The 26,604-nt window shown below is 38.7% G+C and overlaps 1 protein-coding gene across 1 annotated transcript; it reads right to left on the bottom strand.

The window, feature by feature from the left end:
* Window positions 1-25,414, bottom strand: CUNH13orf42 (chromosome unknown C13orf42 homolog). The gene is made up of 4 exons (XM_037133207.2): window positions 24,995-25,414; window positions 3,590-3,737; window positions 1,045-1,285; window positions 1-175 (listed from the first exon to the last, which is right to left on the bottom strand). The coding sequence occupies exons 1-4, from the start codon at window positions 25,412-25,414 to the stop codon at window positions 1-3; spliced, it is 984 nt and encodes a 327-aa protein (XP_036989102.2).
* Window positions 25,415-26,604: the final 1,190 nt, after the last annotated feature.

Below are 26,604 nucleotides of genomic sequence, written 5' to 3'. Positions count from 1 at the left end.
TCAAGGCATTGTCTGCTCCCAGAATCGCTCTCGAAGCAGCCACTGGCCTTTGGGGTTTTCTGTCTCAAAGTAGTCTTCCCCTGGAAATGACAGTCGTTCCAGTGCAAAGATCTCTGCATCCCATTCCATGTCTTCTCTGGAGAAGTTGAAGAGGATCTGCCTGGAGCTTCCTAGGCTGGAAGGGAGGGAGGCAGCAGAGAGAGTAAGTTCAGTTTGGCTCAGAGAAGGGGTGCTCTGATTTACCATCCAGTGGGGACCAGTGCCGGGCATTGTAGAAGACAAAGAAGTGTTATCATAGGGACTGTGGAAGGACCTTAGCTGAACCTCAAGCTGAGCTTGAAGGAGAAAAGGGTGATGAAGGCTGGATCCTGGTTCATTGTTGTGGAAGGAAAATGCTATTTAGAAAACTCATGAATCCATCAGAATTGAATGGCTTTTGTAAAAACAGGGATGTTCCCCCAGTTATGACCTGAGTTGGCCATAACAAGAGAGCACTTACTGTTCTGAATGAACAGGTTATAGGAATTTTGGGTTAGAGTTGGTCACTAATCTTGTGAGAGAAGGATATGGAGAGAGACAAAAAATGGTGGAAAGATGGCAAGAGGTGTCCAGCCAGCAAGAAGTTCCTCACCTGAGCCTGGCCAAAGTCTTTTTAAGGCATGGGCATTTAATTGCTTTGATGTTGGTTCCCACTTGGTGCTATGCACTCTTAAACCATGAACTCTCATTAAAAATTTATCATACACAGTGTGTCTGTGGCACTTAGGGGGAATAAGGAAAGAAGATGACACAAAGCATGAGGACTAACTGGGCCAGAAGAAAAGGGGGCAGATACAGAGTGGAAGCAATAGTTAGGAGTGGTGACAGCAATGAACCAGGCTAGTATATATAATATGAAAAAAGTTTTTTAAAACTAAGACCTTCATCCCCCAAAATACACAAGAATAATTTTTGGTGTGTAGGCTCAAGCCATCTTAAAGAACATCCCAAGAGTCTGGAGGATTTGAGTACATCTTGGTTATACTATGTAGCCCAAGCACTTACTCATTTTTGCAGGCTTTGGGCTTAAACTTCAAGGTGTTGAATGCTCCTTCCACAGCCTTGGGCAAGTAAATGGGGTGCCTCTCAAGTCTCCTCTGAGTGCCAATGGTTCTGCACTCCATGCTTCTTCGAAACTGGCCATCTGTCACGTGTATGCAGTGCACAGCCAAATCCTCAGAGTGCTGGCGTGGCACCCGCAGGATCCAATTGGAGTGCAAGCTGTGCTCCTGGGAGCTGGTGGCCACTGAAAGAGAGAAACAGGGTCCCCAGAAAGGAGTACTGACCATTAGGAGGAGCAGAATGCTATGGAGAGAGTGAACAGAACTGAGAACCTACAACAAATGCATATATACAGCAGCAAATTCCTAGAAAGGACTGGAGAATCAAAGTAGCTGATTCAACTTTGCATTTATGGTGTAGGAATACAATTGAAAATTGTGTGTCAATTAAAAATAAAAACATATGTCTATATGTACAAACTTGGAAAGATGCCTAAGGTAAAAATAGCAGATAACAACACAAAAAAGATATTCTTTTTTGTTATAAAACAATGGAGCTTTATTTTTAATTATTTTATTGTTGTTCAAGTACAGTTGTCTACATTTACACCCCACCACTCTCTTGACCCCAGCTATTCTTACCTCCCTCCCCTGCTTCCATCCCCCTTGGTTTTTTCCATGTGTGACAGCATGGATGGAACTGGAAAGCATTATATTAAGTGAAATGAGCCAGGTGGTAAGGGACAAATACCTGTTTTTGTTTTTAAAAAATACAATGGGTTTGGGTATTTGTGTTTAAAACCTTTTAAAAGGACAAACACCAAAATGTTAATAGTGATTACTGTCTCTGTGTGGTAGTGTTACAGATCACATTCTTTTATTTGATTTTTAAAAATTGATTTAATTATTGTTCAAGTACAGTTTTCTCTTTTTTTACCCCCATCCCAGCCCACCCCCACCAGTGTTCCTCACCACCCTCCCATTTCCACCCTCCTTAGTGGTTGTTCATGTGTTCTTTATACTAGTTCCTGTAAATCCTTTCCCTTTTTCCCCTGAAATTCCCTCCCCTCTCCCCTCTGGTCACTGTCCCCTTGTTCTCTATTTCAGTGTCTTTGTTTTTATTTTGCTTGCTTGTTTGTTTCATTGTTTAGCTTCCTGTTAAAGGTCACAGACCACATTCTTTACTTTCTTCTGTATATTTTTGTGTGTCATTTGGTTCAATTGATTTACAGTGGATGTATGTTACTGTTGTTATCAGAGAAAAACCATAAAGTCATTATCAAAAATTATAACTATGAAGATGACATGCATTCTCAGTGCGTTTTGTTATCTTTTCACCAATGCTCTGGATTCCAAGGCTCTGCTCCTGGGGAAAGAGGTGTTTTGTCGGGTACTGAAGGGACTTGGTGGGAGGGAAGGGGAGGGGAGACAGCCTCCCTACAGGGTATAATGAGCTTGTGGGAGCAGTAGCCTGTGAAATTCTGCAGAACCCAGTGAGATCTGAAATCTCACAGATTAAGGGCAGTCAAGGCCAGAACTACAACAAACAACAAGCATATAACATTTTCATCATTAGATAAAACACTAAAAAACTATTTAATATTGTTACCAAAAGTTTTTACTTCAGTAATCCCTGAATAAAATTGTCATTAATTATACCATGGGTGGGGGGCAAGTCAAAGATTTAAAAACCTGACATTTGAGTAATGGAATTTAAAAGTGGACTCAACTTATGAACATGTTGAATTCTTTGCTCTGCACCAGAGCCATGACATACCTAGACAAGGAGAAAAGTATTGCTCTCAACACTCACATCACTCCAGCTATCCATGCTGGGCCTAGGGAAGCACCCTGACCCTCTCCTGCCTTACATATCCTTTCAGAGTAATGACTTAGGAAACCGAGGGAGGGCTGGAGGGAGGGGTATAGAGGGATGAAAAAGTAGGTGCAGGGTCAGAGCTGTGTCCAACAGCTGGTACTGCCCTAGAGCCAACCTAGCTCAGGTAGGGTAAGAAGATAAATTTTAAAATTTAGTTTGTTCTGTTTTCTTTTTAAAAAATTATAGTAAAATACAGATAACAAAATTTACTACCTTAACCATGCTTTAGTGTATTGTTTAGTAGTGTTGAGTATATTTGCTTTGTTAAGTGACAGATCTCCAGAACATTTCATCTTGCAAAACTGAAACTATCTCTATATCTATTTAGCAACAATTCCCTGTCTAATGCATTAGTTTAATCATTTTTCTGTTGCTTTGCCTCATAGAGTCTTACAAAAGTTTCACCCTGTCTTATCTGTGGCAATGGACCACAGGGAAGGAGTTTTTGCCCAAATATGGCCTTATGTGTTAAAGGGGCAAATTGAAGCAGCAGCAACAGAGACAACTAAACTAAGGAACCACCAAGAGAAGAGCAAGCTCAGGGCCAGGCTCTCGCTTGCAGGTGTGAGTTTCCCTGTAATTAGGAGGTGGGATTCTTGATAGCCCATCATATAAATCCACTCCAGAGATGACAACCCACACACCTTCTGCCCCCAGGAGTAGCACTCACCATCAAAGTCCACATCCTCATTCATGGGGTCTGCTTCAGCAGCCCATGGTTGTTTCTCTGTGTCCAGCTCTGCAATGATGGAGTCAAAGAAGGCGATGGCCTCTGCCACATCCGCGCTAAACCTCGAGTATTTCTTAGGGGTTGATTTCTGTTACAGGTGAAGGGGAGGAAAGAGAGTTGCCTGAGCCACTCTCATAGCCATAACTGCGAAAAATAATTAAATGTTGCTGAAACTAAATGTATGTGAAGTTATAAATCTGCAGGATTTAAAAGGTGAATTTGACAAGTACTCTGTGGAAAGGAGGTAGATACTCCACATCTACATTACTGTAGGTCAATTGATTTCCTATTATCTCAAGGAGGGAGGGAGAAACAATGAAAAGACCTGCTTTTCTCTTGGTCAGGAATGGTTATTGACCATTAGGCAAAATACTTAATATATCCTGGCCTTCCCTTTTTCCTAATGACAAACATCTAATCTGGTAATTATATAATACCTTGGGTAGATAATGAGATGTTCACAGCAAAAAAGAGAGGTCAAGATATGTTGAAAATACCCACTAAAAGTTGTCAGTTTCTAAAGTGGACAAACTTGGGCTCAATTCATGGAAAAAATTGTAGAAAATTGTTTGAAAAGTATAAGAAATAATGAAATATATAATTAATAAAAATCTACCAAGTGCTTAACTAGGTTCAGGGCTCTGTCCTGTTTCCTTCTTTTTTTAGGATTTTATTCTTCATCATCATCTTTACAACAGCCCACCAATGGACACAAGTGACTGACGTCATAGAAATTCAAGAACCATAATGGGCTTTGAGTAGAACTCACAATGAAAGGAACAGAATCAGTGCGTGGACTCATGAAAAGTTCTCTGAGGAATTTAGGAAATAATGAACTCAAAAGGGAGGTTAACCTTGTGTTAACCTTGGCTATTTTGATCATGTGTAGAGTTGTATATTTTTTAAATTTTACATGGATATTTTGAAAGTAGAATGTTATTAATAATAAATATGAATTAACTACAGACCAGCATGTAGGGAAATGCATGTACAAGATTTTGGTGAAATGTATGCATTTTGTACTATTAGAAAGCACTCCTAAAGCAAGAGTTTTTTTCTTACAGAAAATATTAAAGAACCACAACATATATCTGAATCTTTTTTTTAAGTGGAAAAGTATCCACATTCCATTATTATCCCCTCTTCAAAGAGCCCACTAAAATGAAAGCAAAAAAGGGAGAAAAGTAGAAACCCCAATGATGAGAACAAGAGAGGCCATCAGTGAAAGACTGATTTCCAAAAGCTTCCAACAGCTGGAAAGCAATAGGAAAAGGGTAATTGATGTAACTGAGCAGAGGAACTGTCATCCCAGAGCTTCAATGGTGGAGAAAGCAGCAGAGGAAAGAGACATTTTGAACTTTGGGAACTGAAAATGCTCCAGACTTGACGAGAGCAAATATATCAAGATTTGGGAGTAGGATGAAGGACTAGTTGAAAGTCCATATGAGCACAGCAGGCCAGGCCACCAGGCATCTTCCCTGTAGTCAGATGAAAACAGGGCTCATCAATATAGATAACTCAATATTCTTTTATTCTCCTTGTGTTTTTTCTTGCTGGTCCCTCTGCCTTTTATGTCTCATCTTGCTCACTCCTATGCATCTATGAAGACTTGGCTGATATGACCTAGCAATTTCACTTCTGGGTATATATCCAAGGAAACCCAAATCACTAATTTGAAATAACATCTACACCCTAGGGTTCATTGCAGCATTACTTACAACAGCCAAGATATAAAAACACCCAAGGGCCCAACAATAGGCAAGAAAATAAAAAAGCTGTGGTGCATATATACAATGAAATATTATTTGTTCACAGAAAGAATAAAACCTTACCACTTGTGGCAGCGTGGATGAACCTAGAGGGTATGATGCTAAGTAAAATAAGTCAGTCAAATAAAGAAAAATACGATATGATTTTACTTATATGTGAAATCTAAAGAACAATATAAATAACAAACAAAACAGAAACAGACTGATAGAGAACAGACTGATAGAGAACAGACTGATGACTGCCAGAGGGGAGTGTGGTTAGGGAGCTCTATAAAAAAGGTGAAGAGATTAAGAAGTACACAATAGTCATGAGGATATGAAGTACAGCATAAGGATTATAGTTAATAATATTGTAATAACTCTGTATGGTGCCAGTTGGATACTGGAAATATCAAGGGAAACACTTTATAAAGTGTATGATTGTCTAACCACTATACTGTAAATCTGAATCTAATAAAAGTAAAACTAAATGTGGCCCTGGCTGGTGTGGCTCAGTGGTTGAGTGCTGGCCTATGAATCAAAGGATCACCAGTTCAGTTCCCAGTTTAGGGCACATGCCTGGGTTGTGGGCCAGGTCCCCAGTAGGAGGCATGTCAGAGGCAACCACGCATTGATGTTTCTCTCCCTCTTTCTCCCTCCCTTCCCTTCTCTAAAATAAATAAATACATAAAATCTTTTTAAAAAGAAAAATAATACTAAATGTAAAAAAAGAAATTGGCTGATACAACTCTTTCTCCATGAAGACTACCCTCTCTTCATTCTACTATCACACATATCATTTTTGAGATTTTATTATTGTGAAGGGGAAGAGAGAGAGAAAGAATGGAGAAAGTCACACAATTTAGACTGAGCCCCTGCCAAAAGATGAATATTATTTAAGAGGAATGCTAGGTCCATGAGTTTTTGCATCTCAAAATCCATTTCAACATGGAGAGGGTGTCTCTAAGTATCCAGTAGCAACTACCATCATTGTTTGGCTTAGTATAATGTGAGTCTCAGTCTTGCATGTGGGTATCATATTTTTTTTCATCTGGGTAACCTTATAATTGATGTAAGCTATTCATTCCTCAATGTCTCCAGGAAGTAGACTTTGGCAATCAGCAAAGAGAAGCCCAGAGTAGTTGCTTTCATTTAGGAGGGTTAAGAAGAGTCTTTGGTGTTTTAACTATCAAAGATCTAGGAAAAAATGAGCATACCACCATTAGTTAAGTTAATATGAGCTCTTTACCATGGCCTCTTATGAATTTTCTAACCTCCTCAAGTATTATCCTCCAAGAATAACATTTAAAAATTAAAAAATAAACTACTAGTATATACATTGCTGTGTTAGCAACTTAACTCTCTATCAAAACTAGTGGACAAAGACCCTTTCAGTTGCACACTTGTTAATTATCACAAATATTTGAATGTTATTTCCAAAACATCAACCTTTAGGATTCAAGACTCATATCTATCTCCTATATCTTGCCCTTTCTACTATACTTAGCAGACACTATCTTCCTGGGAACACCCTGAGACACTGACAAGCACCTTAGACAACGCTGAAATGTTTCATTTTCTAGGTCCCACATCTGAGGTCTCTGTTGAGTCAGTCAATAAATTAGCATTATAAAACTTGTCTCTGTTAAGAGCTTTTGGATCCTGGTGTGGCTGGAGTGTGAGATATTGGGGCACTATGGTGACATGATTTATGGCTGACCCATACACACTAGTGTGAGCAAGTCTCATCATAAAAGAAGGCTTTCCTTTACTCCCTTACCCCAATTACCTTTACCAGTTCTCACCAAACCCTTCATGAAATGAGAGAGGTGCATGAATAAATAATTGCTTCCCCTTCTCACTTAGCCCTGGTTTTCTTCTTTGTAAACAGAAGCACCAGTCCTTGACCAAGTCTATGAATCCAGCCTGGGAGGCAGTAAGGGGATGCCTCTCTCTCAGCCTGGCATGATAATTCTTTGATTTAGCCAAATCCCAGCTAAGCATCAGAATCTCCTGGGGTGGTCTTAAAGACTATCTATACTTGGCTCTTTCCCACACCAATTACTTTAGATAATCAACTGATTCTAATGCACAGCAGTTGAAAACCACCAGTCTGTAGAAACCCTGGCATGGGGGAGGGACCCATAGCTGAGGGGTTTTTTTTAGCTTTCCTAGAGCTTCCATGAGTTTTTCTCACCTCTACAAGGACATTCTCTTGGTTGACTCTCACAGAGAATGCCAGCACAAAAGCGGCATCAACTGAGGCTCAAAGATCAGGATTCAGGCTAATATCACAGGAAATTCTACTTTACAAAGAGGTGGTGGTATAAAATGGGATGTCATCAATACTCATGAGTGAGATCCAAAATAGCCCTCCCTCTCTAAACTCAGAACTCCAGGTGTAAATTAGTTGCTTCCCTCCCAAGCTTGATTTTTTTTCTAGCCTAGAAAGTTCTAACATCTCCTTTGGAAAGTCTGAATGTAATAGAGCCTGAAATCCTGTTGCACTTGGTCAGACCTGAGTTTCACAGGGCTTGTGTTCCTTCATCAGCCCTACAGCATCCCCAAGGAGAAGAAATGTTCTCTGAAAACATCTGTATTATTTATCCAACTCTACTCCAGTTTGCCTTTTCATATTCACTTTCAGTGGCCTTAGGGTTTTCATTTTCCAAGCTTCCCAGTCCCCAGATGGGAGTCTCAGATTACTTTGCCCAGATGGAAAACTACATTTTTTTTAAACTCAACTTTACTGTACTTCTCATTTTAATTTCTGAGTCCCCATGCTGCTGCTTTCACCTGTCTTCAGAGTACCTGGCCTTCTCCAATCTGCTAGTTTTTTTTCTGGGCTCTGTCAGTATTTCTTTGCAAGAGATTTGGATTTGACAAAATAAACTTCCAGTTGTAAGCAGAAATTTTTTTCCAGAGGTTAGGGTAAGGGGACATTCTAAACACACTCAAAGCCAAGAGGACAACCAGTAAACATCTAGCCTTCTTCTCATCTCTTATTGTCAATCCTTTTTACCTTTTCAGAGGGACAACTTACTCATTGCAACAAAAGCTTCTAGGTACCTCTCCTCTATACTAACATTCTGCATTATGTGAATAATCCACCACGGCACATGGTATTATACCCTCATACCTCCCAGCAGACCTTTTCTTTGAGATAGACTTGGCAAATGACTCTCACAAATAAGACTCTCAGTTGATACTCACTGCCAGTCTCTGCATTCATGAGACAGGTTGTGCAACATACATAATCCCAATATTCTTGGTTGTAATTGTCCCTCTTTCTCTTCCAAGGAAACTCAATACACCAGCGTGATACCAGCAGTGATGCTGAGATTTGTAGCTTTAGACTATGGTATGGGCTGCATAAGGGCACATGAATTATTTTTTGTCTATGACTGTTGGCCACCTATTTTGGAGGCTGGTATGGAGTAAGAACTATCTGTTGAATGAATGAATGTATGCTGTACACATGCCATTATCTAATGTTTTTGTTCTCCAACCAGTTTACATGTTACCAATGTATACTTTTGGATTTAATCTGATAATTTTTGAGAACTCTGTACTCCTGTCTTCATGGAATACTGATAATACTTTCTTGAACTAATAATACCTGGAAATATGAACATCAGTATAATTGAGTATAATTTCCCGTATCAAATATGGAGTTAGCTCAGATTGGACAGATCATTTTCCCTTGGATCATTCAGTTGAGTGAAATTAAACACAAAACACTTTAAATTTATCCACAAGCAATTTAATATCATTAAAAAGAGCTTTTAAGGTTAAACCTTAAGAGCTTTGACTAATTCATCTACTTTGCCTGCTGCCATCCTTTTGATCCTCAAGTCCAAGTACAAATAGATATTTACCTTATCCTGCTTATATTAGGGCATCTAAGGAAATGTATACCCATAATCAAACAGAAGTTTCTAAAAAAAGAATATAATTTTATGAAACAAGAATTGTACATAGGAGAAATAACTTGGAAAAATATATAGTCACTAAAATTTAAATACTTACATACAAATAGATAAGCTAAATTGTGGACTAGCCAGAGCTGAAGGAAAAAAAATTAAACACCAGTGGAGCAGAAAATGAAGATGAAAAAAATCAGCTCAAAACATGTAAGAAAAAGGAAGCAGTTTCTCACAAACTCTAGGGTAAAGCCTTGTGTTACCTGTCATAACTAAATATTAGTCATTTTGGAAGCATAGCTTGCACATCTCCTGTCTTTAATGTTAGAGGTTCTAGGCTCACAGGTTGACAGACTTAGTCTTTTTCTCCCAGCTTTATAATCATAAGGTTATTATTGCTATTATTATTATCACTGTCATTATTCTTGTTTGCTAAGACTTGGTAGCTCCCCATCTTAAGTGTCATCTAATGGATCATTTCACTTTAACAAAATACTGAGTGAAAAATTATTTATCACATTTATCAAGCTGTTAGTAGCCAAACTGATAAAATATAATTAATGTCCTTGAAACATAGTATAAAATCTTCAGATCCATTAAGTGAAACATCACAATCCAATGAGAGAAGAGATGGATTTGTCAATAAAGGTATTGAAAAACTTTGCTACTTGGAAAAATTCAATTTGAATTCTTACTTCTTGCTACATAACAAAATAAAACACTGATAGAAGAATAGGTTTTTAATGGAACTATTAAGATGTACAAAATGGCAAATTCTAAGCATGAAAGTAATGGAAGAACTATCAAAGAGAAAAATTGACATATTTGATTACTTAAAAATCAGTAGTATTTGTACATCAGATAATGTCAAATAAAATTAAAGATACATAATAACTTAGTGAAAATATTTTAACATACATGGCAGACAGTATATTCATATCATTAATATAGATATCACAGAAAATTCTACTTTAGAAGGGCTGGTGTGGCTCAGTAGATTGAGTGCTGGCCAGCAAACCAAAGGGTCACTGGTTCGGTTCCCAGTAAGGGCACATGCCTGGGTTGCAGGCCAGGCCCCCACTAGGGAGTGAGAAAGAGGCAACCACACATTGATATTTCTCTCCTTCTCTTCCTTCCCCTCTCTCTAAAAATAAATAAAAATATTTAAAAATAACACTTCATATACATAAGTGAAGCAAATAAAGATAAATCTTTAAGCCCTGGATGGTGTAGCTCAGTACATTGAGCACAGGCATGTAAACCAGAGTATCGCAGTTTGATTCCCAGTCAGGGCACATGCCTGGGTTGCAGGCCAGTTCCCAGTGGGGGACACGTGAGAGGCAACCATACATTGATGTTTCTCTCCCTATCTCCTTCCTGTCCCCTTTAAAGATAAATAAATAATTTTTTTTAAAAAGAAAGCATGCTATTAAAAAAAGATAAATCTTTAATAAAGCCAAAAGAAAATTTATAAATACATAAATGGCCAATCCAATAAATAAGAAATACACATAGATTTGATAAAATAAAAGGGTTATTCTTTGCTTAAGCAATAATAAAAGTACATAAAATACTTCAGTTTATCTGTTACATCAGTAAACCTTTTAAATTAATGAGGATACTTGGTGTTCATAATAAGCAATAAAAAGGGCTTTCGCATTTTTGACAAATGGATGAATCTTGAGAATATCATGCTAAGCAACATATATCAAATGGGAAAAGTGAAGAAAACTTATAGACAGAGTGAAAGCAGGTGGAGGAAGTCAAAAAATGTAAAGGGGGTCAAACATATATTAACAGAAGACGATTTGACTTTGAGCAGTGGACAATACAATATACAGATGATTTATACATCTAGATGATATATCTAGAATTGTATATTTGAAACCTATATAATTTTATTAACTAATGTCACCCCAATGAATGTAATTTTTAAAAATTAAAAGAAAGGCTTTCTAAGTCACTATTAAGGAAAGTATAATTATAAAATGGTTCTGAAAGCTATATGTAGAAAAATCTTAAAAAATGCACAACCTTCAATTCTTGACCCATTAATCACACTTCTAAATACAGTAAGATGTATGTATTTGTAATTTTAACAAAGTTCAAAGACTGTAGATTGTTGCATTTTTGCCATTAAAGCTTGAGCTTGTGAAAACTAGCTAATGAGATAGAAAAGAATTGACAATATATTATATTAACTGAAAAAAGAGATTTAAAAGATACATGGTATGAACCAAGTTTAGTCAATTTAGACATATACACATCCACACACACATTAGCTTTGTCGAATTAAAAAAATAAAAATATAGAATGGCATTTAAATTCCAATTTCACATAAATGATAGGTAATTTTTTAGTATAAATATGACAAGATCTGTCCAGAAAAAATCCAGCCATTGTTAATATAATAAGAGTGGTTTGTGCAACATCGATGTAACCTGGCAGCCAAGGGGAGTTGACTGGAATGTGCATGTGTGAATAATGACAATTTCACTGTACTAGTCATTGGGGGTGGTAGACACCATTGGGTGAGCATGTGTACTGTGTGGCTATTGCATTCAAAATGACTGAGGGAATAAAGCAATGAATCCACATCAAATTTTGCCTTAAGCTTGAATATTTTCCTGTGGAAACTATTCAGATGATTCAGAAGGCCACAGCTATGGGCAACTGGTGATTGGCAGCTTTATCACAACAACATGCCTGCTCACGCATCACATCTCATGCAGACTTTTTTTGCAAAACATCAAATCACTGAGGTGACACGTCTCTGCTACAGCCAAGATTTGGCACCCTGTGATTTCTGGCTTTTTCCAAAACTAAAATCACCTTAAAAATGTTTACCTAAAAAAGTATCCTTTTGATATGAGTTCTAATCCATCACACACTGGATATTTTAATTATTAGTATCTGATTTCATATAAATATGCTCAAACTGTATTTTCCTTTAGAACAAAAGGTCATTTTCCACTGACTGAAAACTACAAACCTATTAGTTTCCCAGATCTTCCATCAAATTTTGTAAATTTATTTCTTAAATTACAGTTGGAGCTTATCAGATCATTGCTTTATTGAACATCTACTATGTGTCTGTCTGGAGCCTTGCCAGAGAAAGACATGGTGCCCCCACTCAGTGAACTGATGGCCAGTAGCAGAAATAGCAAATGAACAGAAAATTTCAGTGCCATGTGCTAAGTGCTGAATGCTAAGATGGGAGTCAGAGAGGAGAGAAATCCAATGTGTTATTGTAGATTATTGATATAAGAAATGGCTTCCTGAGGAAGTGATTTCTCTGCTGCCTAAAAAAGATGTTAGGCAGGTGACCAGAATGTGATTGAGAGAAAAAAGGGAGGAGGAAGTGTTGCTTCCAGCACATACCTGGAAGATATATTGGAAAATATAATTATCCATCCAGCAGTTTGAGAGGAGCTACAGAAATTATATGCTCTGTTATCAATAATTATTACATTGTCTGTCATGGAGAGCTCTGCCAAGTATAATGGAGTATTCTCTGAAGTTCATATTGAATTTTACTACCTCTCAGTTCTGCTAACCACATACAGGTCATATGATGACCTGTATGACACCCCACCACCCCCATCTCACAACTGATGATCAGAGAAAACTTGCATTTTAATATCACTATGTTTGCAGAAAGTCTACCCAACAGATCTAAAAAATATTTCTCAGCCATGTAAAACAGATTCAGAACCTGCTTCCCTCCCCACATGTGATTTATAAATCACATTACCCATATATTATGGGTAAATTGGAATAATTTTTTTCATTTTTATTTTTATTGTTGTTCAAGTACAGTTATCTCCATTTTTCTGTCATGACCTTCCCCTACCTCATACAATTCTTCCCCCATTTGGCTTTGTCCATGGTTCCTTCACACATGTTTCTTGATGACACTTTCCCTTCTTTCCCTTGTTATAGCCCTTCTTCTACCTTCTAGTTACTGCCGATAGATTCTTTATTTCAATGTCTCTACTTATATTGTGCTTTCTCATTTGTTTGTTGATTAGGTTCCACTTATAGGTGAGATCATATGGTATTTGTCTTTCATTGCCTGGTTTATTTCACCTAGCATAGTGAAAAATCTTGTGAAAGGCTAAAGAGAACATCAGCAAAATGAAAACATATGGGAAAATATATTTGCCAATGATACCTCATATAAGCGTTTGATATCCAAAATTTATAAAGAACTCACATGACTCCACTCCACAAAGACAAACCACCCAAATAAAAAATTGGCAAAGGACCTCAACAGACACTTCTCAAAAAAAGACATACAGCCCTGGCTGGTGTAGCTCAGTGGATTGAATACGGGCCTGTGAAGCAAAGGATAGTGGTTCTATTCCCAGTCAGGGCACATGCCCGGGTTGCAGGTCGGTTCCCAGTGGGGAACACATGAGAGGCAACCACACATTGATATTTCTCTCCCTCTCTCCTTCCCTTCCCCTCTCTCTGAAAATAAATAAATACAATATTTTTTAAAAGGACATACAAAGGGTCCAGACATATAAAAAGATGCTCAGCCTCAGTAGCTATCAGAGAGATGCAAATTAAAGCCATAATGAGATACCACTTTATACTGCTCAGAATGAACATCATAAACAAATCAATAAACAAGTGCTGGAGAGGTTGTGGAGAAAATGAAACCCTAGTGCACTGTTGGTGGGAATGCAGACTGGTGCACCCTCTGTGGAAAACAGTGTGGAATTTCTTCAGAAAACTAAAAATGGAACTACCTTTTGACCTTTCCACTGCTGGGATTATACTCTAACAATCTAGAAACATCAATTCAAAAGAGCCTATGCATATCAATGTTCACAGCAGCACTATTTACAATAGCCAAGTGCTGGAAGCAACCCGAGCACCCATCAGTAAATGAGTGGATAAAAAAAAACTGTGGTGCACTTACACAATGGAATAATACACAGCAGAAAGTAAGAAGGAGCTCTTTCCCTTCACAACAGCATGGATAGAACTGGAATTATTTTAGATTACTAGAATTTATTTATTTAGTTACTTTTTAATTTTTTTCATTTTTAGAGGCAAGGGAAGGGGAAAGAGAGTGAGAGAAACATCAATATGTGGTTGCCTCTCACACACCCCCCAGCTGGGGACTTGGCCCACAACACCAGGCATGTGATCTGACTGAGAATTGAGCCAGTGACCCCTTGCTTTGCAGGTGGTCATTCAATCCACTGAGCCACACCAGCCAGGGAAGATGACTAGAATTTAGACCCTTCTGCCATAGAGGAGAAATAATCTTCTGTTAGTTGTTGACATGGTCTTATTTCATGAAACAGGATAAATGGCCACTATAGATAATTGATTCTGAAAGCTATTGTCAGAATAAAACTACTCTCAATCACTTTTGGCAGGCATTCTCCAGAATTCCATTGGCTTCCTTTAAATCATTCTTGTAGCAGGTGAATTTCTTTAGCTGGGACAGAGGATGGGATGGGTGCAGAGAGAGGTATATAGTTTGTAGCTAGTTCATCCAGACAGGCAAATCAGAAATACAAGCTGCTCAGAACCAAATGATCAACAGGAGAATTAATGAAGTTTATTCTGGCTATGCTAAGTGACTGGTAAACTTGGCCTCAAGAAGTGTCCAGGCCAGACCATCTGGGCAATGCTTCATGGGGCAATGCAGTCAACCCAAACTCTCTCACTAGATCAGCTCTTGTTCTATGGCCAGCCTCCCTGGGGCTCATCTCTTATATGTCCCAGTTCTCATGGTAGTATGCTAGCTCTTTACAGTTCACCTGCCTTTAAAGAATGTGGAACTATCCTCAGTATGGACCCCAAATGTCAATGAGTATTTGTTCTCAGTCAGAGCATAATCTGAAACATTTCCTCTTCACCTCTCATAAATGCCCAAAGTGAACAGCCACACAAAGGCAGTTCTTACACATGCTACAATGTGAATGAACCTTGAAAATTTTATGCTAGGTGAAAAAAGCCGATCATGTAAGGACAAATACAGTATGGTTCCATTTATATGGGGTTCCTAAAATAGGCAAATTCATAGAGACAAAAAGAAAATAGAAGTTACCAGGGATGGAGCAAGGGAAGTGAGGAGTTATTATTTAACAGATAGAAATTTTCTGCTTGGGCTAATGAAAAAGTTCTGGAAATAGTAGTGGGTTACACTACATTGTGCATGTACTTAATGCCACTGAAGCACATATTTTTAAATGATTTAAAAATAAATTTTAAATTTCCTACTTAAAAAGATTATTTTATATTTAAAAAATTAAAACTTGTCAAAACTTTAATGAAAATATTCTCCTAATTTCTAAATGAAGTATCTTTAGAGTTTCCATGACCTCTTAAGAAACTCATTTTCTAGTGTACTACTAATATATTACATGAAGTTCTAAATACATATATTTACATAAAGTTCTAAAATATATTAATTAGGGTTTAGCAGTCTTTGAATGAATTATTTTGGGTTTACATAAGTGGTAATTTGGAAAAGTTCACAGAAGGCTAGTATGAAGAACTGGTTATTATCTGACAATTAACAACTTAAAAAGACATATTTTCCTTAAAAAATTCACATAACATCATTCAAAGAAAAACACTTAATTTCTTTTTTAAAATCATTGTTCAAGTAAAGGTGTCTCCCCTTTCACCCCACTACACCCCCAATCCCACCCAACCTCCCACCTTCTAACCTATCCTCTTTGACTTTGTCCATGTGTCCTTTATGCATGTTTCTTGATCACCTTTCCCCTTTTATCCTCTGTTGTCCCTCTCCCCCCGCCTCTCTAGTTACTGTCAGTTTGTTCTTAATTTCAATGTCTCTGGTTGTATTTTGCTTGCTTGTTTGTTTTGTCAATTAGGTTCCACTTATAGGAGAGATCATATGGTATTTCTCTTTATAAGCCTGGCTTATTTCACTTAGCATAATGCTTTCCAGTTCCACCCAGGCTGTTGTGAAGGGAAGGAGCTTCTTCTGTGTAGTACTCCATTGCATAAAGGTACCATATTTTGTGATCCACTCATTTAGTGATGGGCACTTAGGTTGCTTCCAGCATTTGGAAAATACTACTTTCCTTAAGCAATGGTTATGGTTCTTTCTCTCAGATCAAATTGTGCTGCTGTGATCATTGAGGTGTATAGGTTCTTTTGAATTGGTGTTTCAGGATCCTTAGAGTATAATCCCAACAGTGGTATTGCTGGGTCAAAAGGCAGTTCCATTTTTAGTTTTCTGAGGAAGTGCCACATTGTTTCCCACAGAGGATACACCAGTCTGTATTCCCACCAATAGTGAACTAGGGTTTCCTTTTCTCTACAACCTCTCCAATACTTGTTTGTTGATTTGTTTAAGATGGCCATTCTCACTGGTGTGAAGTGGTATCTCATTGTGGTTTTAATCCACATCTCTCTTATGGCTAGTGATCCTGAGCATCTTTTCATATGTCTCTGGGGCCTTCTTTATGTCCTCCTTGGAGAAGTGTCTGTTCAACTCCTTTGCTCATTTTTAGAATTTATTTATTTGTTTGTTTTTAATTAATTTTATCCATTATGCCATTATACTTGTTCTATTTCCCCCTTTCATTCCCCTCCACCCTGCACACTCCTCCCCCACCATTCCCCCCTTTAGTTTATGACCACGTGTCTCAAGTTCTTTAGATTCTATATTTCCCATACTATTCTTGCCCTCTCCCTATCTATTTTCTACCTACCATCTATGCTACTTATTTTCTGTACCTTCTCCCCCCTTCTCCTCCTCCCACTCCCTTGTTGCTAACCCTCCATGTGATCTTCATTTCTATGGTTCCCCTCCTGATCTAGCTGTCCTCTTAGTTTGCTTTTGTTTTAGGTGTGGTTCTTAATAACTGTGAGTTTGTTGTCCTTTCACTGTTCATGTTTCTTTAACTTCTTTTTTCTTCGATAAGTCCCTTTAACATTTCATATAATAAGGGCTTGGTGATGATGAACTCCTTGAGTTTGATCTTATCTGAGAAGCACTTTATCTGCCCTTCCATTTTAAATGAAAGCTTTGCTGGATAGATCAATCTTGGTTGTAGGTCTTTGGATTTCATGACTTGGAATACTTCTTTGCAGCCCCTCTTGCCTGTAAGGTCTCTTTTGAGAAATCCACTGACAGTCTGATGGGAACTCCTTTGTAGGAGACTGTCCCCTTATCTCTTGCTGCTTCTAGGATTCTGTCCTTCATTTTAATCTTGGCTAATGTAATTATGATGTTCCTTGGCGTGTTCCTTCTTGGGTCCAACTTCTTTGGGACTCTCTGAGCTTCCTGGATTTCCTGGAAGTCTATTTCCTTTGCCAGATTGGGGAAATTCTCCTTTATTATTTGTTCAAATAAGTTTTCCACTTGTAGCTGTTCCTCTTCCCATTCTGGTACCCCTATAATTCAGATGTTGGAACATTTAAAGATGTCCTGAAGGTTCCTAAGCCTCTCCTCCTTTTTTTGAATTGTGTCTTCATATTTTTTTGTTTGGTCATTTTTTTGTTCCTTCTGGTTCACTCCCTTGATTTGAGTCCCAGTTTTCTTTCCATCACTATTGGTTTCCTGTGTATTTCCCTTCATTTCAATTAGTTGAGCCTTCATTTATTCCTCTAATTTGTTACTAAAATCAACCAGTTCTGTGAGCATCCTGATCACCAGTGTTTGAACTGTGCATCTGAAAGTTTTGCTATTTCCTGGTTGCTTAGAGGTATGGGCTCTGGGGCTTTGAGTTCTTCTTGAGCCATTTTTGGTCTGTTCGCACCTATTATGTATGAGGAGCAGAGCCTTAGATGTTCACCAGGGCAGGCTGCCCGAGTCACTGGGTTGTGACACTGTATGTGGAGGCAGAGTCAGAGAGGGGCAATAGCAGTCCCCTCTGCTGCTTCCCACCCCTGGGGCATGTACGTTATGTCTCAGCAGTCTGTCTCACTGCTCGTTCTTTTGCCTGGTTTATGTGCGCGGGAATGTGTGACTGTAGTCAGCCCACCGCCTTGCGCCCTCACTGGGTCTGCCTGTCACAACCCCACACCTGGGATCTTCCAACTGCCGCCTGTGTGCCTGGGTCTGTCGGCAGAGTTTTCCTGCAGGACCCCACTCTGCCAGTCGCTGGCTCCACCCCTCTTACCATTCTGGCTGAAGGGTTCGTTGTTGTTGGACTTCGGTATAGTTCAATTTTCTGTGTTCAGGCTGCATTTTTTGTTGTCTTTAAACTTGGTTGTGCAAGAAGGCACAATGTTCCCACCTATGCATCCATCTTGGCGGAAGTCCGACCTTTTGCTCAGTTTTTAATTGGATTGTTTGGCTTCCTGGTATGGAGTTATGTGAGTTTTGTGCATGTACTTATATTTTTCGAGATCAAACCCTTGTTGAAGGTATCATTTGCAAATGTTTTCCCATATGTTGGTTCTCTTATTTTAATACTGTTTTCTTTAGCTGTGCAGAAGCTTTTTATTTTGATGAGATCCCATTTGTTTATTCTTTCCTTTATATCCCTTGCCCTAGGGGACATATTGGTGAAAATACTGCTGTGTGGAATATCTGAGATTTTCCTGCCTATGGTCTCTTATAGGAATGTTATGGTGCCATAACTTATATTTAAATCTTTTCTCCACTTTGAACTTATTTTTGTGCATGGTGTAAGTTGGTGATCAAGTTTCTTTTTTTTTTTTTTTTTTGCATATATAGCTGTCCAGATCTCCCAACACTTAACTTCTTAAAAATTAATAATCTGTGATGAACTTAATTACCCATAATCTGGAGACAGCAAACAGTACTATTTAAGGAACTGTGAAGTGTTATGTTTAAAGTGGTGAACTTTATTATGTTTATTTTACCACAAAAACAAAAAATAAGCTAAAATGGGTGAAAATGTCTGAAGTTAGATAGTGGTGATGGTTGTATAACTCTGAATATACTAAAACCCACTCAATTATACACTTTAAAGGGTGAGTTTTAGGACATGTGAATTAAATATGTTATTTTAAAATGTAAAGAAAGCCCAGCTGAGAGAAGTGATGCTCATGAAGAGGATTCAAAAGAGAACAATGAGATAGCCCACAGCCACTCCCAGTAGTGTGAAGAAATTACCATGGAAAGAAGAAGGTGAGGGAGAAACACACTGAGGCCAAGGCCAGACAGGTCCCAGTTACATCTTTTTGAGATGCTGGGATGGGGTGAGGAGGAATTGCAAGAAGTACAATATGACAAGTTTTTTATTTTTTACAGGCTTTTTACTCTCAAAGGATGAGCTACATATTCAGAGAATTTTGACAAAAATCTTGGAGGAGTGTATGGTCTATCTATGCTGCTGTCATCTGAATTCTCTGCTTGGTCCAGAAGGCACTCACAGAAGCTACTACATGCCACTCTTTAGGCCCTCACTAAAACCCAGTGTAATGCTGCCCCCTGGTAGTCACAGTAGGAATTCTGAGACAATGCCACCAGAAATCTGTGTTCTGGTGCACTGCCTTGCTCTCCCAGAAGAGTGATCACCCATGAAGACAACAACTTTAACTTGCTTATCAGTGTCTAGAATAGTCCATGATACATAGTATATACTCAATAAATATGTTAGTGAGCAAATAATGAATTAATGATATATTGTTATTAAAATATTATTGAGGAAATTACCAGCCATATAATACATGGTTCCCTATGTCAAGTTTCATATGAGAAATTTTAAGTTTTAAAACTGGGGAAAATATTATTTTCCTTAAGCAATGGTTATTGTTCTTTGTCTCAGATTAAAATGCTGGAACAAGTCAGCTCTATTTTTATTTAGCTTCCAGAAAGTGCAAAGCCAAATCTAAACTCATCTATAGCAGCTGAATTAGCTGCATAATCTGCACATTTTTTGATTTTCTGTTGATGGTTTTTCTCTTGTTTTCCAACATCTGTTGCTACTTTATTCTGCTAGTGTATGACTTACTCAGATACTCTATAAAATGAATTGGGAAGTATGAAACATTTCTGTGGAAATGATTTGAGGACACAATACCCACTCATTATCAAGTTTCTACTGCAGCAGTGCTCACACCATTCATTACCTAGCTTTCTTTCTAGTGCAAAAGTAGGTAGTAGAAACTCAATATTTAAATTCTAAGGAGACTAAGAGTAAAAGTGGAATCCGAGTTAGCCATGTGAAGAGGAAGTGTCAAGACACAGGAAATTTTTACTCAAGAATTGTGGGGAGGAGAGAGTCTTCCAGTCATTCTTCTGGTTCAGGTTTGTTTTAGATAAGGAGAGAGTGAGCCATGCAACCTCATGTGGGAGCTTAACCCAAGCACAGAATCCATGCAGGGTAGGATGACTCTCCCTGGCCCAGATATGCAGGATAAAGCATCCTGAGTTGCACACTACCACATCTGATATATTATACAAGCTCAGAATATATATTTTAATCGAAAGGTACCATGAATACATTAACAAGAGTATGAGTTCTGGCATGATAAAGACTGTCTCTCTCTTCATTAGGTGAATAGACTTACATAAATCTCTTAATACTTTCGAGTCCCAGTTTTTTAAAAAAGTATCTAGTATCTAAAAGTATTTAGATACTAGATACTAGTATCTAGTATCTAAAAAAGTATATTGAGTTAATTCTCAATATATTGGTTTGGTGAATGATTAGAAGTCAGTAATAACTATTGATTGTTCATAGTTGTGCCTGGGCTGCAGGTCAGGGGTAGGAGGAGATTTAGTATGAAAGAGACCCACTGTTTCTCTTTGATGGAAGAAACACCCCAGGTACTCAGGGCAAGGGAGTCAGGTGGCTTTTCCCTATAGGTTCAGAAAATATATGTTTTAGGACAGGATCATTTCAAATATACCATCTTTCTTTCACATTATTTTTTTACTGTGTCAGAAATTATAACATTTGGTCATCTAAACAATGAGTCCCAAATTGCAGCTCATGTCCAACACTGACAAAAAAATCTCCTCAAATATGAAATTTTGTTTTGATTTTAAAATGTTACAAAAAGCATTTTTATTTGTTTTTATAATTACCCATTATTCTGATGGAGGAGCAAATTGTCATGGGGCCCAGGGGTCTTCCCACATCCAACACAGGCTCACCTCACTTCCTCTTTCTATCATCTCATGTAGGTGCCCTTCCAGGCTATCAGCATCTCTGGAGTGCTAGGATAACATACCATTTGTCACCCTAGTGCATCATGCCTTAGATATATATTAGTGTTTCATTTGGACCTATTTGAATGCCTTGCTTGAGGGTATGAGAAACTATGGTTCTTGACCTAATAGTGGTTTATGAGATCAATTTAGTATGTCATGACCAAACATGGAGACAACTGTACTTGAACAACAATATAAATAAATAAATAATAAATAATAAATAGATAAAATTAAGGCCTTAATGCTGTAGGGTATAATAACTAAAAAATATTTTTGAAAAATATTAGAGTACCAGAGAGAGAACTTCTGTTTTGGTTGTATGTTTCCATAAACTGGATTAACATCTAAAATCTATTTCTTAATGAGGGTTTTAACTAAAAGTTTATTTTAATTTGTTTTGACTTAGTTTTTATTGAATTATTGGGATGACATTGGTTAATAAAATTACATAGTTTTCAGGTATATAATTATACAATACATCATCTGTATATTATAATGCGTGTTTATCACCCTAAATCTTCCTCCATCACCCTATATCCCACATTTGCTCTCTTCCACCACCCCCAATCACGTTTAAACAAAACAGTTTCAAAGTCATTATCTTTCCCCCAAAGAGAAGCAGAAAGGAAAACTTGGGTCCTGTGGCTGGTACTTGTGGGGAGGGAGAGAGGGCTTGCCACAGTGTCCAGAACTACAGGGAACATTGTTCACTCTCTACATGAAGGCCATATCTCCAATGCTCTACAACGTAAAAAACAGCAGACTTTTATATCTATAAAGCATTCATAAGTGACCATAGTCATCGTTATGCTCTGGGGGTAAGAAACTGATAAAGATACTGTTTCAACTTCATCAAGCTCACCAAGCTCACTGCAGTCCACCAAGGGACATGAATATGCTAACAACCACAGCAGGATGTGATAAATGGTAGAATAGAGATGTGTTTAGACTAATGTTTGAGAAGAACAAAGGATGATTCTATAGAGGGGTATATTCATTTCCTAGGGCTGCTATTACAAAGTACCACAAACTGGGCAGCTTAGACCAACAGAAATTTATTCTGTCACAGTTCTAGAGGTCAAAAGTCAGATCAGAGATGAGAGTGTCAGCAGGGCCATACTGCCTTTTTTTTTTTTTAATTTTATTTAGTTACTTTTCAAGTACATTTTTTTCCCTCCCCCCCCCCCGCCCGGTCTCCCCCTTCCCTCCCATACTGCCTTTGAAAGTACTAGGGAAAGATGTTCCAGTCCCCTCTCTAGCTTCTGGTAGTTCCTTGGTTTGTGGTACATAAATATAATCTTCACATGGCATTCTCCCTTGTGTACATGCATGGGTCCCAGTGTTCCCTTTTATAAGGCCAGCAGTGATATAAGGGCAAACACTAATAATTTGCAATCATCCTATCTAAATACATCTCTAACTAACCACCCTTTTTCCAAATAAGGACCCCTTCTGAGGTAGTTGATGTTAGGACTTAAACATTTGATTTGGGGGAGACACAATTCAGCATATAACAGGAGGTCAAGAAAAAATATTGTTAGCCCTAAACCTTGGACATAATTTTCTACCAATGCAGAAAGGTGATAACATTTCAGAAGGAAGGAACTCTCCTGTTTCCTTGCCCCTTCTGTGCTCAGACAGCCAAACAGGCACAAGCCACCTTACCAGCCTGTCCTTTTGAGGATATAGAGCCTGTGCCCAATGTTTCTCAGGCTACATTCAGCATACAGCTCTTTCTTTGGAAGTGATGAAGGAGAGACTCTTGCCTAAAGGCTGTACCTTACATTTCACAGTCAGTAAACACTGGACTACCTAGTATGTATCAGGTCCTATAACAGGCAGGATCTTGCTTTCTTCTCACAAGGTAGATTCTTGTTTCCATTTGTATACTACAGAAATAAAAGCCCAGAGAAGTAAACCTAATTTGACAAAGGCACAAAGTTTTTGTTTATAAATAGAGAGTTAAAATTTGGATCTTGTTCTGACTGACTTTGAAGTCCTTCTGAAACTCTTTTCCAGTTATACCACAGTAAGAAGAATCTCCTGAAGAAACTTTTATACTACATTGTGCCTGTAACCCTCTTTACAGCCATTCCTACTCAGCCAGATCTCTTTGCTCTGGCTCTAACCCTGACTCTGTCTTCAGACAGTTGAACTAGTAAAGGAGCATAGAAGAAGGAAGCTCAGTTTTACAAAAGAGAGAACTCCATTTTTTTTCCCTGAAAATGTAGTGCTCAGAGGGAATCTAACCAGAGTCTGGAACCCGAGGAAACTCAAGCTGGAAGGGAGTTCAGAAGCCACTGCTGCCCCCTCATCATCAAAAGTGGCCCCAAAAGAGTGGTGACTGGCCCACAAATTTACAGCTAGCTGGCCCAGGGTCAGTACTGGGACCTAAGAGTAGGACCCTTTGTATAGGCCCCAACGCAACATACTTTTGGAGGTAAATTGATTACTTAAACTGCCTCACCTGGATAAAATGCCAACAGTTGAAATGAATTGGATGAGGCCAAGCCCTGGAGATTTGATAGTAGGTCAGTCAGTCATTCAAAGTTAATTGGGCTTGCACAGCCCAAGGGACCCTCTGGGGAGACAGCCAGAATGTAGGAGAGATAGGTCTGCTCTGAACACTTTAGAGTCCCAGCATCAGGAAAGCGATTGATGAAAATATATATTTTTAAAAAATTTAAACGTCCAGCATTAAAAAATATTGAGTAAATACAGAAATGAGTAATTGACTGAATTAGGGGTGCTTTCAGAATCAGGTCACTGGGCCTCAGCTTGCTCTTCTGTGATACAGAGAGTCACTCCCCCCTTCTTTTCTGGTGTCATTAAAATGTTCAAAGAAAGGTACTGTATACCAATACTGTGATGGGTAAAAATGATCAGATAAATTCAAGTTATATACTTCACTAATTTCCTGTTCAGTCTGTCTTGGCTTGAAGCCTCCAATGCCAGCAAATCTGTTGTACAATCTCTTTCAAGGTACAGACTCTCTGTGGCTGTGCCCAAGTCTCCAAAATATCTGGGTCCAGGGTTCTGATAGAGCAAAGCCTCCAGTTATTTGATTCACCTGGGGCTAAGCAGCTAGATAGTTCAAAACCTCTTGTTCACATGAAAATTTCACTTTTACTGGGATTTTTAGATGTGATTGCAATGATAAAAATAATAGCAATAATTTGTTGAGAAATGATTTTGCTGTCACCCAAACATCAACAAGCATAATCTCATCTATGAAATGGCATTAAATTAAATTAGATGCACCATACAACAACAGTGCTGCCTGACACCACAGCTCTCTCCCTCCCCTCAGGCTTCTCTGGGATCATGAACCTGTCCTTTCTATTGCTTCAACCTGGAAAATCAGCATGGGACTAATCACTCTTCCCAGGCTGAGAGATGGCAATAGAGAGTGAGCACAACTGAGACATTGCTTAGAATGTGCACATTAACTAAGCTGTTCAGGAATGAGCTAGGTTTCAATGAAACATCAAAGTCTCTTGGAACAACTCCCATCTCAATTGTACTTCTCTGTGGCACTTACCTTTATTTCTTTGGAGGTGGACTCACCTAGGGCCTTTTTTTCTCCCTTGGAGGATTTGGAATAGGTGATGGAGAAACCCTGGGTGGGCTTGGGCTTCAGGTCATTGAGGCTGCTCAGGTATTTTTTCCGCAGGGCCAGAAGTTCCTGTAGGTACTGTAGACAGTCCTGGGTGCGTGAAAACATCCACACCCGGTCTCCCTCCTCCTGTAGGTAGTACAGGCTTGTGTCCATGCTGCTGGTGCTTTTGTATTTATTTAAGGACTCACTGAATCTCTCCCCATAGTCCCCCACCACATACACGGAGCTGCTGCTGCGTATCAGCTGCACTGTGGGGCCAGCTCCACTGTAGTAGAAACCCTCAGCCACCTCTGCTTTCCTTTGCTGGCTGGAGTTAAAGATGGAGTGGAGCTTTCTGAACATGGTGCTCAATTTCTCTCTGAGAGTACCTTCCAGCTGTCTGCACTGTGCCACTTGATCTAGCTGGGGGTGGAGGAGCCAATATGCAGGCCTCCAGAGGCCACCTGCCTTCCAGGAGGGCTCTGGTCTCTGGACTCCCAATAGCAAGTGTGGGCTCAGTGAGGCAGAAAACTAGGGCATCTCTTATGTGTGGGAGGAGTACATTTACACCCAATAGCCAAGATGCCATAAACTACCTGAGGAGAAAAGGCAGTAAGTGCCCTGTGAGCTTAAAAGCAAACACCCTGGCTAGTTCTAAGCACTATTTGGTGCAAATACCTTCTGTGCTGTTCTTTCGAAGACCCTGGCTGGATGGTGAAAGCAAAACAATTGTTTTCCCACTCAACTATTTCCTTTCTTTTTCATTTCCTATTTCTGGATGTGGTCTCTGCTTGATCTGATCTTGCTGTGAAATTTTACCTTTCCATTTCTGCTGATCTAGTCCTGGTCCTGAACTCCTGTATCCAAATGAAATCCTACTTTGCAAGGACACTCGGCCAAAAACTGTGTTACTTGAGGTAGAATCCAGTCACCGAAGCTAGGCCTGTATGCACAAAGCCAGTGTCATTGGCAGTTGGCTCACAGATCCTGGTTAAACTGGATTCTGAGCAGGCATCTGAGCACCCTGCAGACGCCTCACTGTAAGGTAACAAGACCTCACAGCTGTCATCAGATAGCAGCCCATTGTGGAAATGGAAGGATTCAGGTAACCAGACCACAACTTTCTTCATAAAAGTATCAATGAGCTGAGTGCTGCCACATATATGGGGCAGACCTCTTCTTTTCAGTTTGAGTACATTTTCATTTAAATAGACTAGTTGTGATCAGACACAAACTATTTTTTCAAGAGCACCATTTGAATACATTAGAATCTCAGGATTGTTCCCTCTAGTATTTTCTACACAGTCTATTTCTTTGATCAGAAAGGTAAAGCCTGCATATCTCTCACATAGGCATTTTCTTAAGCTGTGGTGCATGTTAAAAGAGATATGAGCCACCAGAAAGTATTTGTGAAATGCTTTTGGACATATATATTAGCATGATTTATTTTTGTTCTTTTTTTTAGAGAGAGAGCTCATGGTTTAATCAGAAATTCAGAGGTTAATAATTAAAAAATAAATTTAAAAGTTTATATGCCATTATAGAATACTAAC

The sequence above is a fragment of the Artibeus jamaicensis genome, unplaced genomic scaffold (assembly GCF_021234435.1).
Source record: "Artibeus jamaicensis isolate MK-2021 breed Jamaican fruit bat unplaced genomic scaffold, CSHL_Jam_final contig_410, whole genome shotgun sequence".
NCBI lineage: Eukaryota > Metazoa > Chordata > Mammalia > Chiroptera > Phyllostomidae > Artibeus > Artibeus jamaicensis.
The sequence above is the reverse complement of the archived record's forward strand: the minus strand, read 5'-3'. Positions and strand labels throughout refer to the sequence as shown.

Coding starts and splice junctions, on each gene's coding strand:
- CUNH13orf42 (XM_037133207.2), bottom strand. CDS start 25,414: ATGTTCAGAAAGCTCCACTCCATCTTTAACTCCAGCCAGCAAAGGAAA. Junction 1,286..3,589: donor TGAGGATGTGGACTTTGATG/GTGAGTGCTACT, acceptor TCTCTCTTTCAG/TGGCCACCAGCTCCCAGGAG. Junction 176..1,044: donor CCCAAAGCCTGCAAAAATGA/GTAAGTGCTTGG, acceptor CCTCCCTTCCAG/CCTAGGAAGCTCCAGGCAGA.